General features: G+C 38.8%; 1 protein-coding gene across 1 annotated transcript in view; it reads right to left on the minus strand.

Annotated features, from left to right (window-relative positions):
* LOC114840301 (NLR family CARD domain-containing protein 3-like) overlaps positions 1 to 12,313 on the minus strand; it is a 101,808-nt gene extending 89,495 nt beyond the window's left edge. The window contains exon 1 of the mRNA XM_034294927.1: positions 12,210 to 12,313. Within this exon, the coding sequence (XP_034150818.1) occupies positions 12,210 to 12,292 (83 nt within the window). The 5' untranslated portion in view covers positions 12,293 to 12,313. The remainder of the gene's footprint in view (positions 1 to 12,209) is intronic.
* Positions 12,314 to 14,963: the final 2,650 nt, after the last annotated feature.

A 14,963-nucleotide genomic window follows, 5' to 3' on the forward strand; every position in this document is an offset into this window, starting at 1 on the left:
TGCCGTCAGGTATCAATCAAACTTATCAATCAAATTTATTCATGAAGCCCTTTTTAGAACAGCAGTTGTCACAAAGTGCTTTACAGAGACACCCGGCCTTAAACCCCAAGGAGCAAACAACAGTAGTGTTGAATTTCAGTGGCTAGGAAAAACTCCCTAAGAAGGTCGAATTTTAGGAAGAAACCTAGAGAGGACCCAGGCTCAGAGGGGTGACCAGTCATCTTCTGGCTGTGCCGGGTGAGCTAATAAGAGTCCAATTGGAATAATAAGTACATTTCTCTGGGCAAAATCCAGAGTCTATTTGATTTTAGACTACGTCAGAAGTATGACCAGGTGGACAAGGATAGGGACAGCAACGGGCCCCCCAAACCAGGTAATCCGCAGGTGTGGACCAGGACCTCATCTCCTCCAAAATGTTAAAACTGGAGGAGACTGAGAAAAGTTAGTAGTACATCCCTCATATCCCCCAGCACAATAATATAGCAGCGTAACAACTTGGAACTGAGACGGGGGGGTCCGGTGACACTGTGGCCCTACCCGGGGGAGGCCCCGGACAGGGCCCAACAGGCAGGAAATCAATCCAACCACATTGCCAGGCATCAACCAAAGGGACACCCACCAACCGCAACCCCCCTGAATGAGGGCCGAGTATTGCTAGCAGCGTACAGCCAAATTGTACAAGTGCGCAACAGAGAGTCAACAACAAGCCAGTGACTCTTCCCCCGAAAGGCATTGGAGAGAGGGCATCCCAGTGGCGACGAGAGCCCACCTGGCAAGACAGCAAGGGTGGACAGTATCAAGCCTACTGGTCATCTTCATGCCCCCGGGCCAGGCTACACCTAATTATAAACCGTGCTGTAGAGATGAGTTTTTAGTAGACACTTGAAAGTTTGCACTGAGTTTGCATTTCTAACCTTAATTGGCAGATCATTCCACAGGAGTGGAGCTCTATGAGAAAAGGCCCTGCCACCAACTGTTTGTTTAGAAATTCTAGGTACAATTAAAAGGCCTACATCTTGCGTTCTAAGGTTACGTGTAGATATGTATGGCTGGATCATTTCAGCAAGGTAAGTAGAAGCAAGTCCATGTATTGATTTATAGGTTAAGAGTAAAACCTTAAAATCAGCCCTAACCCTAACAGGCAGCCAATGTAAGGATGCCAGGACAGGAGTAATGTGTTAAGAAATTGTTGTTCTAGTTAGGATTCTAGCAGCCGTGTGCAGCACTAATTGAAGTTTATTTATTCATTTGTCTGGATAACCAGAGAGAAGAGCATTGCAGTAATCTAATCTAGAAGTAACGAAAGCATGGATTAATTTTTCTGCACCAGTTTTTGATAGAAAGTTTCTAATTTTTGCAATGTTTCGAAGATGAAAATAAGCAACTTTTGAGACATATTTTATATGTTCTTCAAAGGTGAGGTCAGAGTCAAGGATAACGCCAAGGTTTCTTAAATTTTTTTGGGATACGACCATGCAGCCATCGAGGTTCACAGTGAGATCTGCTAACAACGCTCCTTGTTTTTTGAGTCCTAAAAGGAGCATTTCTGTTTTATTTGAGTTTAAGAGCAAGACATTCTCTGTCATTAACTTCCTAATATCTGAAACACATGCCTCCAAAATAGCTAATTTAGGGGCTTCTCCATGCTTCATTGAAATATATAACTGTGTGTCATCAGCTTAACAGTGAAAGTTAAAATTGTGATTTCGGATTACATCGCCCAGAGGGAGCATATATAGTGAGAACAATAATAGGCCCAGAACCGAGCCTTGAGGAACTCCAAAGCATACCTTTGACTTGTCAGAGGATATGCCATCCACACTAACGAACTGATATCTTTCAGATAAATAAGATTTAAACCAGGCTAGAACATGTCCACGTAGCCCAATGTGGGTTTCCAGTCTCTCTAAGAGAAGGGAGTGATCAATAATGTCAAAAGCAGCACTAAGATCAAGAAGCAACAGGACGGATGCGGAACCTTTGTCTGAGGCCATTAGAAGGTCATTTGTTACCTTCACAAGTGCAGTCTCAGTACTATGATGGGATCTAAAACCGGACTGGAGTATTTCATAAATGTTTTTTGTCTTTAGGAAGGCATTCAGTTTTCTAAGATTTTTGAGAGGAACGGGAGGTTCGATATTGGCCTATAATTGTTTAATATGTCGGGATCTAGATTAGAATTAAGAGGCTTAATTTCCGCAATTTTTAGTGAGTTTGGTACGCATCCAGAGGAAAGGGAGCAATTTATTATGTTCAGCATTGGCTGACCTAGCACAGGAAATAACTCCTTAAGTAATTTTGTAGGAATCGGGTCTAGCTGAGAGTTAGTGGGTTTAGAACTCATTACAAATTTTGTAAATGTGTCGAGCGATACGGTATCAAAAAATTCAAGTGTCCCCATTGACACCTGGTCAGGGAGGTTCAGGAAATTTTTTGGACAACTGAGATTTTGAGGACCATAACTATTTAAGGAGTCATTTATTTGTTTTCTAATGGTGACAATCTTTTCATCAAAGTAGTTCATGTATTCATTACAACTAAAAGTGAAGACCCACTTCGCTTGCTAAGCTTTTCTTTTTTGTTAACTTTGCAACTGCATCAAAGAGAAATTTTGGATTGTTTTTGTTCACCTCAATCAGGTTGGAGAAATAAGCTGATCAAGCAGACGTGAGTGATTTTCGGTATTGTAGTGTACTGTCTATCCAGGCTAGTCTGAATACTTCCAACTTGGTGGAGCGTCACTTTCGCTCCAATTTTCTGGAGGATTGCTTAAGTGCTCTAGTATTGTCTGTGTACCAGGGAGCAAGTTTCTTGTTGCGTATTTCTTTAGTTTTTAGTGGTGCAACTGTGTCTAATGTATTTCGCAGTATTGAGTTTAGATCCTCGATTTGATCGTTTACAGATTTATTTACTCTGTCGTTAATGAGCGAACTTGAGAGAATATCAAGGAATTCATTTGTAGTCCGAGAATTTATAGTACGGCTTTTGAAACTCATTGTTTGGGGGGCAAGTGGATTTCTTGTTTTAACGGTAAATGTAATAAGACAGTGATCCAATAATCCAGGCTTTTGGGGGTAAATTATTAGATCTACAATATCTATTTCTCGTGACAGGACTAAATCTAAGGTATGATTGTGGCAATGTGTTGGACCTGAGACATGTTGGATGAAACCCATTGAGTCAATTATGGCTTCAAAGGCTTTTTGAAGAGGATCATTGGAGTTTTCCATATGAATATTGAAATCGCCAAAAATTTGAATACTATCTGTCATGACTACAAGGTTAGACAAGAATTCTGGAAACTCATTGAGGAACAATGTGTATGGCCCGGGGGGCCTATAAATAGTAGCTATGCAAAATGATTTATCGGCCTGGTTAACTTTCATGAGTAAAACTTCGAAAGAATGAAACTCTGTGATATGTTTGAGAGTAAGTTTATATTTACTGTCATAAATATTAGCAACACCCCCTCCTTTTCGGGACGCACGAGGGATATGATCACTAGTATAACCAGGAGGAGAGGCCTCATTTAAGGCAGTGAATTCATTAGGCTTTAGCCACGTTTCACATAACCCAATAGCATCTAGTTTATGATCAGAGATTATTTCATTTACTGCAACTGCCTTTGGAGCAAGGGATCTAATATTTAGGAGTCCAATTTTGAGATGCGAAGTGATACAATAATTTTTATTTTTGACCGAGGTGGACGAAGGCTTTATCTTAATAAGGTTGTTTTTGTTAACACTACCTTTAACATTTTTCAGCCTGGAACGAGTCACAGTGGCAATACGTAGTTTAACTCATGTTAAAGCTATAGGAGTGAGACTCCTGTCAATGTTCCTAGATAAAAGAAGAGCACCACTCCAGCTAGGATGGAGTCCGTCGCTCCTCAGCAGATCAGGCCTGGCCCTATTTCTGGGAGAGTCCCAAAAAGAAGGCCAGTTATCTACAAACTCTACCTCCTGCGACGGGCAGAACTCCGTTTTCAGCCAGCGATTGAGTTGCGCAAGTCTGCTGTAGAGCTCGTCACCACCCCTAGCTGGGAGGGGGCCAGAGACAATTACTCGATGCCGTCACATCTTTCTAGCTAGTTTACACGCTGATGCTATGTTCTGCTTCGTAACCTCTGACTGTTTCATCCTAACATCGTTGGTGCCAACGTGAATAACAATATCTCTGTACTCTCTATACTTGCCAGTTTTAGACTTCGCTAGCACCAACCCCAGATTTGCGGCTACATCGGTGGCTCTGCCCCTTGGTAAACAATGTAAGATCGCCGGCTGATTCTTTAGTCTAATACTGCGTGTAATGGAATCGCCGATGACTAAGGTTTTTAGTTTTTCAAGGCCACCGGTACAACATGCCTGCCGATCATTCCCCTCCGAAGACGGCTCAGGCCTTGATTCCGACTCCAGTGGGGAAAACCTGTTCAAAGTCTCAGTTGGATTTAGCAACGATTCAGGTTTAACTGGTCGACGGCATTTCTTCCCAGTGACCAAGAGAAAGTTATTGCCCGGCTGCAGGAGCTGTGCCGGGGGGCTAACAAAACTATCGTTTCTACCTGGTGGCACTGACGCAGATTTTTCTATTTCTACACTAGCATAATCCTTGCCTGACATTTGCGTCAGAAGCTGAGCCTCCAACTCTGCTATCTTTAACTTAAGACGAACATTCTCCTCCGTGTTGTTGCTGCAACAATTACAGTGATAAGGTATTGTAATGATATTTAGCCTCGGGTGTTCAGGTGTGAGTAGTTCTGTTAATTATGTCCAAAAATAGTCCCGGTGTAGAAAAGTTGGGTAAGAGGTCAACAGATAAATATTGCGTTGGTAAAACTCTTTTGAATTTTGACCAATTAGTTTATGTAGAGTAAATTCAAAAAAGTTTGGCAGGTAGCCAGGTAGGTAACAGCAAGCAGAGTACAGCACGTCAACCAAGGTACAGGAGTACAGGTAGAAGGTACAGGAGTATTCAGTCCAAAACTAACAGGCTACAGGACAGTTTCTTTCCTCAGGCTGTAAGGCTGCTCAATTCAGGGACCCCTCTTCCCTTCCATCCATAGTCCCATGTACACCTGTCACTTTATATCATGTACACCTGTCACTTTATATCATGTACACCTGTCACTTTATATCATGTACACCTGTCACTTTATATCATGTACACCTGTCACTTTATATCATGTACACCTGTCACTTTATATCATGTACACCTGTCACTTTATATCATGTACACCTGTCACTTTATATCATGTACACCTGTCACTTTATATCATGAACACCTGTCACTTTATATCATGTACACCTGTCACTTTATATCATGTACACCTGTCACTTTATATCATGTACACCTGTCACTTTATATCATGTACACCTGTCACTTTATATCATGTACACCTGTCACTTTATATCATGTACACCTGTCACTTTATATCATGTACACCTGTCACTTTATATCATGTACACCTGTCACTTTATATCATGTATACCTGTCACTTTATATCATGATCACCTGTCACTTTATATCATGTACACCTGTCACTTTATATCATGTACACCTGTCACTTTATATCATGTACACCTGTCACTTTATATCATGTACACCTGTCACTTTATATCATGTACACCTGTCACTTTATATCATGTACACCTGTCACTTTATATCATGTATACCTGTCACTTTATATCATGATCACCTGTCACTTTATATCATGTACACCTGTCACTTTATATCATGTACACCTGTCACTTTATATCATGTACACCTGTCACTTTATATCATGTACACCTGTCACTTTATATCATGTACACCTGTCACTTTATATCAGGCACTCCTGTCACTTTATATCATGTACACCTGTCACTTTATATCATGTACACCTGTCACTTTATATCATGTACACCTGTCACTTTATATCAGGCACTCCTGTCACTTTATATCATGTACACCTGTCACTTTATATCATGTACACCTGTCACTTTATATCATGTACACCTGTCACTTTATATCATGCACACCTGTCACTTTATATCATGTACACCTGTCACTTTATATCATGTACACCTGTCACTTTATATCATGTACACCTGTCACTTTATATCATGTACACCTGTCACTTTATATCATGTACACCTGTCACTTTATATCATGTACACCTGTCACTTTATATCATGATCACCTGTCACTTTATATCATGTACACCTGTCACTTTATATCATGTACACCTGTCACTTTATATCATGTACACCTGTCACTTTATATCATGTACACCTGTCACTTTATATCATGTACACCTGTCACTTTATATCAGGCACTCCTGTCACTTTATATCATGTACACCTGTCACTTTATATCATGTACACCTGTCACTTTATATCATGTACACCTGTCACTTTATATCAGGCACTCCTGTCACTTTATATCATGTACACCTGTCACTTTATATCATGTACACCTGTCACTTTATATCATGTACACCTGTCACTTTATATCATGCACACCTGTCACTTTATATCATGTACACCTGTCACTTTATATCATGTACACCTGTCACTTTATATCATGTACACCTGTCATTTTATATCATGTACACCTGTAAATTTATATCATGTACAGCTGTCACTTTATATCATGTACACCTGTCACTTTATATCATGTACACCTGTCACTTTATATCATGTACACCTGTCACTTTATATCATGCACACCTGTCACTTCATATCATGCACACCTGTCACTTTATATCATGTACACCTGTCACTTTATATCATGTACACCTGTCACTTTATATCATGTATACCTGTCACTTTATATTATGTACACCTGTCACTTTATATCATGTACACCTGTCACTTCATATCATGTACACCTGTCACTTTATATCATGTACACCTGTCACTTTATATCATGTACACCTGTCACTTTATATCATGTATACCTGTCACTTTATATCATGTACACCTGTCACTTTTACATTGCACTACGGTTGTCCAGTTGTATAGTTATTATTATTGATGTGTGTTTTTTGTATAGTGTTATTATTATCTTATTTTTATATTATACTTACTGTAACTTTATTAACTTTTAACTGCACTTTGGGAGTAGGAATACCAAGCATTGCCATAACTTGTTATTGCAAATGACAAATAAACCTTTTGAACTTGAATAACCAGCCCCATCGACGTTGTCTAAATGCTACACTTTTTGAAAAGTTAGTGGTGCTTGAAGTCATCAGTAGTTAGAGACCCCTGCAATGTAGGCCACAGGGCGCACACACTCATTCAATACACTCCCGCTCTCACACACACACACTCTCATTCAATACACTCCCTCTCACACACACACACTCTCATTCAATACACTCCCTCTCACACACACACACACACACACACACACACTCCCTCTCACACACACACTCCCTCTCACACACACACACACACACCCTCTCACACACACACACACACACACTCATTCAATACACGCCCTCTCTCACACACACACACTTTCATTCAATACATTCCCTCTCACACACACACACACACACACTCATTCAATACACTCTCTCTCTCTCTCTCTCTCTCTCTCTCACACACACACACACTCATTCAATACACTCCCTCTCACACTCACACACACACACACTCATTCAATACACTTGATTCTCTATTGTAGGATTCTCTATTATAGGATTCTCTATTGTAGGATTCTCTGTTGGAGTTTAAGTAAAAGTTCTTACTACACTGTTATGTGTTTGTGTCCTCTATACCTATATCCTGAGGCTCTTAATAGATTATATGGTTGGAGTTGGGTTAATACACCTTGAAAAGTTCTGTTCCTAATTACGTTTCTGGCTACATTTAAAATCAAAACATACAGATAATTTAATAATTGTTGGAAAAAAGTGCTAAAATGTTTGTATTCAACTTTCAAATAGGTGTCCAATTATTAATAACCCAGCTAACAAGGAACGTAACTAAGACATTTGTGATGTTCCCTTAAGGTCTAATACAGGTACTGAAGGTCACAGCCTGTTCCGGACATTCTAGGTACATTCATAATGTTCCCTTAAGGTCTTTCAGGGGTACTGAATGTCACAGACTTTTCAGGGCATTACAGTTATATTCATAATGTTCCCCTAAGGTCTTTCAGAGGTACTGAATGTCACATACTTTTCTGGACATTACAAGTAAATTCATAACGTTCCCTTAAGTTCTTTCAGATGGACTGAATGTCACAGCCTTTTCAGGGCATTACAGTTACATTAATAACGTTCCCTTAAGGTCTTATAGAGGTAATGAAGATCACAGCCTGTTCCGGACGTTCTAGGTACATTCATAACGTTCCCCTAAGGTCTTTCAGAGGTATTGATTGTCACAGCCTTTTCAGGATGTTACACCAGCTAACAAAATTACGTTCTAAGACATGACCTCAAAGTAATTTTAGTCTCCACAAAGTCACGGTTACGTACTTGTGAAACGTCGCCTGTATGTACCTGTGGTGTCAGTTGATGAAAGTTACATCCAAGTCTATTCAGGACGTAGAAATGTGGGGGCCTCTGAAAGGCCTATTGACGTTATTTTGTAACATTATAAAAGTTGCCTGAACGTGTACATGATTACGTTCCCTATTGGTACTGTAAGTAACGTAATTAGCATTACTTAAAATTATGTTGCCAATTACGTTCCTCGACATGACCTCAACGTCCCAGCTAATAAAATGATGTTCCGGAATGTGACCTCAACGTTATTTTAGTCTACACAAAGTCACGGTTACGTACCTGTGGTGTCAGCTGACGAAAGTTATGTCCCAAATCAATTCAGGACGTAGAAATGTGGGGGCCTCTGAAAGGCCTAATGACGTTATTTAGTAACATTATAAAAGTTGCCTAAACGTGCACATGATTACGTTCCCTATTGGTACTGTAAATAATGTTATGAGGATTACTTAAAATGATGTTGCCAATTATGTTCCCAAACGTGACCTCAACGGTTTTGTAATCTCCACAAAGTCATGGTTACGTACTTGTGAAACGTCGTCAGTATGTACCTGTGGTGTCGGCTGACAAAAGTTACGTCCCAAGTCTATTCAGGACGCAGAAATGTGGGGGCAACTGAAAGGCCTAATGACGTTATTTAGTAACGTTATAATAGTTGCCTGAACATACACACAATTATGTGCCCAATTGGTACTGTAAGTAACGTTATGAGGATGACTTAAAAAAACGTTTTCATGAAGTACATAACTGAGACATTTGTAACATTCCTTTAAGGTTTTACAAAGGTACTGAATGTCACAGCCTGTTCAGGATTAGAAAAGTTAGCTGGGAAATAAACAGTTGATTGCTAAATGATTGTACCCTAATTGAAGTAGCTTGTTAGTAGGATCATGATTTTGCCTACCATTGAATGAATGACTGCCTGACACAAAATGTATTATTATATTTATGATTAATTACTTAGAAACTAGTTGTTATGAATAAAGGTGCCATCAGTTGAATTCTTATGAATGACTTGTTTTTCAGTGAGTCAGTGTTGCTGAAGCAAAGTAGGTAACTAAATTAGGATACAATTATGAGTCATTAGCAAACTATTAATTTAACATAAAATTGTTGGTTACTTAAAAACTAACATTCATCTGTGTGATCACAGGGATATGTGAATATTCGATCTGTTAACTGTTTGCTTATGTCAGATTTATCACATGATTAGTTTGGCCGAGAAAAGCTGTTGCTATCAAACATTGTCTACTTAATCAACTGAGTCAGCGTACTGGTGAAGGGATAGATAAAATAGACTGATAGATGGAATCCATTGAGTCAGTGTACTAGTGAAAGTATAGATCCAAAAGATGGAAGATTTGCGAAGTGATTTCATACTCCCTTGTATTTTTAATATACAAAAATACAGTAGTTTATTTTGATACGGTACATGGTGTGGCTGCTGTATTTTGCAGTTTTTTATACACTTAAAATTTAGGTATTTGGTATCCTATTTTAGGATACATTTTGATCTTTGCCCATCACTGGTGTTAGAAATGTTTTACAGAACACGAAACCAGCCAAGCCTATTTCAGCCGGCCCAAAATAAAAAGCATTGATCGTTGTCACTCTCCTGAGATTCTAACCTGGATCACCCATGTGAAAGGATGTGTCTTTAACCACTACGCCAACAAGCTATACTTCTGCCAAGTGTCGGTATAGCCTCTTGACATTACATAATTCTGTCATGCATTAACATCATGTCAGGTTTGAATATTTTTAGACACCATTAACCATTTTGTTAAACTGAGTAACATTTCTTAAGTTTACCTACACCACAAATAGTATCAAGGAATTGTATGACTTTTGCCACTGGCCGTTTTTAAAGCTTAGTAGCCAGTAATATGTTGCTAGATGTCATTAAGCATTGTGTTAAACTGAGTAAAGTTTCTTATTAAGTTTAACAGCTTATTAACCAGTAATAGGCTTACCAGTATCTATTAACTTCCTAGGAATAGTCATAAGAGTTGAGCAACTGCTAGCGAGACTGAAGATGAACTTTTCCCTGTCAATGCTATTTCATTTCATGCCACAAAAACATTAGTTTTTCTTTCATTTGTGAATGACATTGATACAATAACTATAGGTGACGATAACTGACTTTCTCGTCAAGTGAAAAGACGAGAGAATTGTGGAAACCCCAACTCTTTTACTGCCCAAGGGGTTTTGATAAAGCCTATATTATTACCCCCAAATTCATGCACAAATGGGTACCTTTGGAAATCCACAAGAAACAGTCGCAATGTAACTGTAAACAATTTTTGTTTATGCTTACTATAATGTAGCTATTGAATGTAGTAGCCAGCTAAGTTTCTGTCTATCCTGACCCAAAAAGCATGCACGGATCCTGACCCAAAAAGCATGCAAATCTACAAGAAACAATCGCAATATAACCGTAAACAGTTTGATTTTAGGCTTATTATACTGTAGATACTGAAGGTTATAGCAGGAGAAGTTTTTGTCTATCCAGAACAAATTTAAATGCATACTTTATTTTGACTGTGAGGAGATTCGATTGCAAAACCTATAGTTTACAGGTCCACTTCTCTAACCACTACGCTATTTAACTCGGTCAGGCGGTTAGAGACATTTGCTTTCCTAGGCCGGCTTCGCTTACGCGGTCTGGCAAAAATGTATTTGAAATGTATTAATTCGTAAAATGTGTGTGTTGTGTGTGGGTGGGTGTACCCAGGTGTGTGTCCCCAGGTGTGTCAGGAAACAATTGACTCACACTTGCACATATTCCCAGGCCACCGTAGTACAGCTTGGGTTGGCTTTGACTAAAACACCAATTGGGATTCATCATTTTTGGGCATTCAAAGTTCAAGTTCATGTCATCAGTTAGTCCAAGACCAAATAATGTAAGGCACATGCTTCAAAATGACTACACACAGTAATATGTTTCCACCATGTTGTCCAGGCACATGGACAGTTGTTCATTGGCAGATTATATTGTGCCGACACTATTGATTACTGGCCCCAATAGTAGCCTACATTATCTACAAAGATGTACCAGTTGTGGTTACTACTATATAATGACAGCAATCCTGTCCTTTTGACAGTATTGAACATAAACAATGCAGTTGTCTTTTGTGGCTCACACTACCAATACCAAGGTTCTGGGTCTGAATCCCATAGAGGTTACATACTAATCTATTGCCTCAGGGAGGTGATTCTTTACATTTCCATCTGAACATAGCAGAACAAAACCACTTAAAATACATACAGTATATCAATCAAGCAAAGTAAAAATGTTTTTTAAGATTATCTGTTGAGTTTGTGTTTTTTGTACTAGGAGTTGTGAATTATTACCACATACTTAATAGTACCAATACTGAATAGTACCAAAGCATCTGAAAAAAATTGTAACACAGAGTGATGTAACTGAACCATATTCAGAAAAGCTCAGTGGGTCAATAGTTGATACTGGGCATCAATAGAGGAGACTGATGACCCACTGAGCTTTTTACATACTCACCCCAGGGTAGAGAAAAGCACTATGTGTCAATTAGCCCACTGCAGGATATCATAACATTAATATTACAATGTTATTATAATAACCTCACAATATTGTTATAGTGTTAATCATTTTCATATCAAAAAAGTATTATTATAGTGTTAATATCTGAACATTATTATTATTATTATAACATTCTTGAAATTATAATCTGACCTTTTAGCTTTGGGTTCATGTTTACCAAAGAGACTCATTTTAGAGTCAGGGCTCTCTTCACCTCTCTCCCCAGGGAGACTCATTTTAGAGGCAGTGCCCTTCTCTTTCTCCCCAGATAAATACATTTTGGAGGATTAGTCCATTCCTCTCCCCTCTCTTTAAACCTGTAAACAGAAAAAAACATTTCCATGATCAAGACTTAAACTGTAAAGATTACAGAGACAAACTATCTGGATCCGACACAAACAAGAAAATACACATCAATAACAAACAGGGACTGATCCTGTTAATAATGACACATTACCTTGAACAAACAAATACACATCAATAACAAACAGGGACTGATCCTGTTAATAATGACACATTACCTTGAACAATCAAAAAAAAAATGATAATGATTTATATAATAACCTCCATCTTTTCCAGTTTGAAGATTAAATGAAAATGTGCTGCTCCATCAGATCAACATGGATCCTGTACAGACTTTACTTTTATTTCATCTGTTACCTGGACAGTCCTCCACACCAGGAGGTGGAGCTAACAGACATTTCATCTCATTACATTTGTTAAACATACACAGTCTGTAAATGAAAGTTTTTACTTATGGGGCTATAAATAAGTCTATAAAACCAGTGACTCTGTGTCCCCAGAACCATGATTGAAGAACAATGTCCTACTATGTTGTAGTGTGGTCCTGGCCTACTGATAAAGCTTCATGACTGTGGAAAGATGTGTGTGGTATCAGAGTCAAATGTTAGTGATTAATCTGTTAATTATCCCGGACTAGACAGAGACACAGGGTATAAAAACAGGCAGATACAAGAGAAAACCTGAGAAGGCTGTTACATCTATGAACACAGCTATTAGACTGTTAAAACATCTAGCAAACAGAGATGGTATGAAGTATCACTACCAAGAAACAGAAACTGGGAACAAGCCCTTTTCCACAGCCAAGTAAATGTTCTGTTCAATATCCTATGTAAATAACCTATTTGAAGTTACACAATGGAAATACACTTCATCACATTTTATAGGAATTAAGCAACAACTGCTAGTACAGACCAGAGCCTCCCTGATAGAAGGCTGGTGCCCTGTTCTCTCTAGTTCTCTGTCTCATAAACAACCCAGAGACAACACACAGAATATCAACATGACTATAACAGACCAAATGATCAGTAGACAGTCTATACCACTGAAGGACAGACACACAGAATATCAACATGACTATAACAGACCTAATGATCAGTAGACAGTCTATACCACTGAAGGACAGACACATACACAGAATATCAACATGACTATAACAGACCTAATGATCAGTAGACAGTCTATACCACTGAAGGACAGACACACAGAATATCAACATGACTATAACAGACCTAATGATCAGTACACAGTCTATACAACTGAAAGACAGACACATGTTACTGTATACTAGATATTATAGGACAAGGGGTGTTGGGGGTAGACCCCTTTTGTAGCATCAGTAAATGGAAAATCAAAAACATCTATTAATGATCATAATTGCATGCTAATAAAACACTGACTGCAGTATTAATAAAAAAGTATTCAATTAGGTTTAGTGATCAACAACATCACTAGTCTGTGAATGAGGAACTACAGTTGTTTTTTACTCAACATTTCCTGAAGTTTAATTTACTTAACTTCTGAACACTGCTTATGTGCTATTGGCTATACTATTATTATTACAGACATTCTGTAATTTTCAATTAACAACAATAGAAAAACTATCATGTTCTTTGTTGTTTTCATTCTGCTGTATACAGTATGCACTGAGTAAATTACTTAAAACTTTCAAATACAAAAGGACCATCAAAGCTTGATGATCACATCATTACTATTGGAACCTATAGGTTTTTATTACTCCTCCTCAGTTCAAAATCATTACTTCAGATGACTGACTATGTGATATTAATGTCCATAACCATGAATGTCTAGTACTCACCATGAAGTATGTATTTTCCCTGTTCACCTGCTCTGTGTGTTACTGTGTGTTCCATCCTGTCCCTCTGATATCTGTGTCTGACAGTAAACATGTACAGTCATGTAACAGACAGGAACACAGTTTGTACCTGGTTGGACCGGTTGTTGTAGTAGGACACATTCTGATGAGAAACCACTTTCTTGTCCTCTGGTAGGTAACCTCCCAGATAACAAAAATCATGCGGCCCAGATCTGGCCCAGATCCTTCATAAGTTCTGGGCCAGATCTGTAAAACGGACCTGGGCCGGTGTCCTTTAGCACAACGGGCCAATGCCGGTGCGGATCCGGTTTTCACATCTGGGCCGGCACTGGCCCAGCTCCAGAACGGATGAGAATTATTTTATAGTCATTTGGCCCAAAGGTGGGCCAGATACTGGATCCGAATCTCCAAGATACTCTGGGCCACATATGGACTGGCACTGGGCCAGCTCCATTTATTAGTTCTGGCCCGGATTCACACCACCTGTGGCCTCATAATACCACAAAACAAACCATATACAAAAATACGGATTTCTTTTCAGTTAAAGGGATAGTTAAACATTCTTTAGATGTTGTGCATGATTCAGCTTGTGCTATGGGTCCTAGAAATAGAAATCAGTGAAGGTATACCATTTCTGTCTGAGAAGCCAAAGGGTTACTGGGATAGTTTCAACCACAGAACTTATGGCAGGCGCTAATGCCCATGCACTGTTACAATTATTGGATGGAAGTCTGCTACTAACAGTTACTTTCATTCTCAATTAATCTGTT

Source organism: Esox lucius, chromosome 11, assembly GCF_011004845.1.
Source record: "Esox lucius isolate fEsoLuc1 chromosome 11, fEsoLuc1.pri, whole genome shotgun sequence".
NCBI lineage: Eukaryota > Metazoa > Chordata > Actinopteri > Esociformes > Esocidae > Esox > Esox lucius.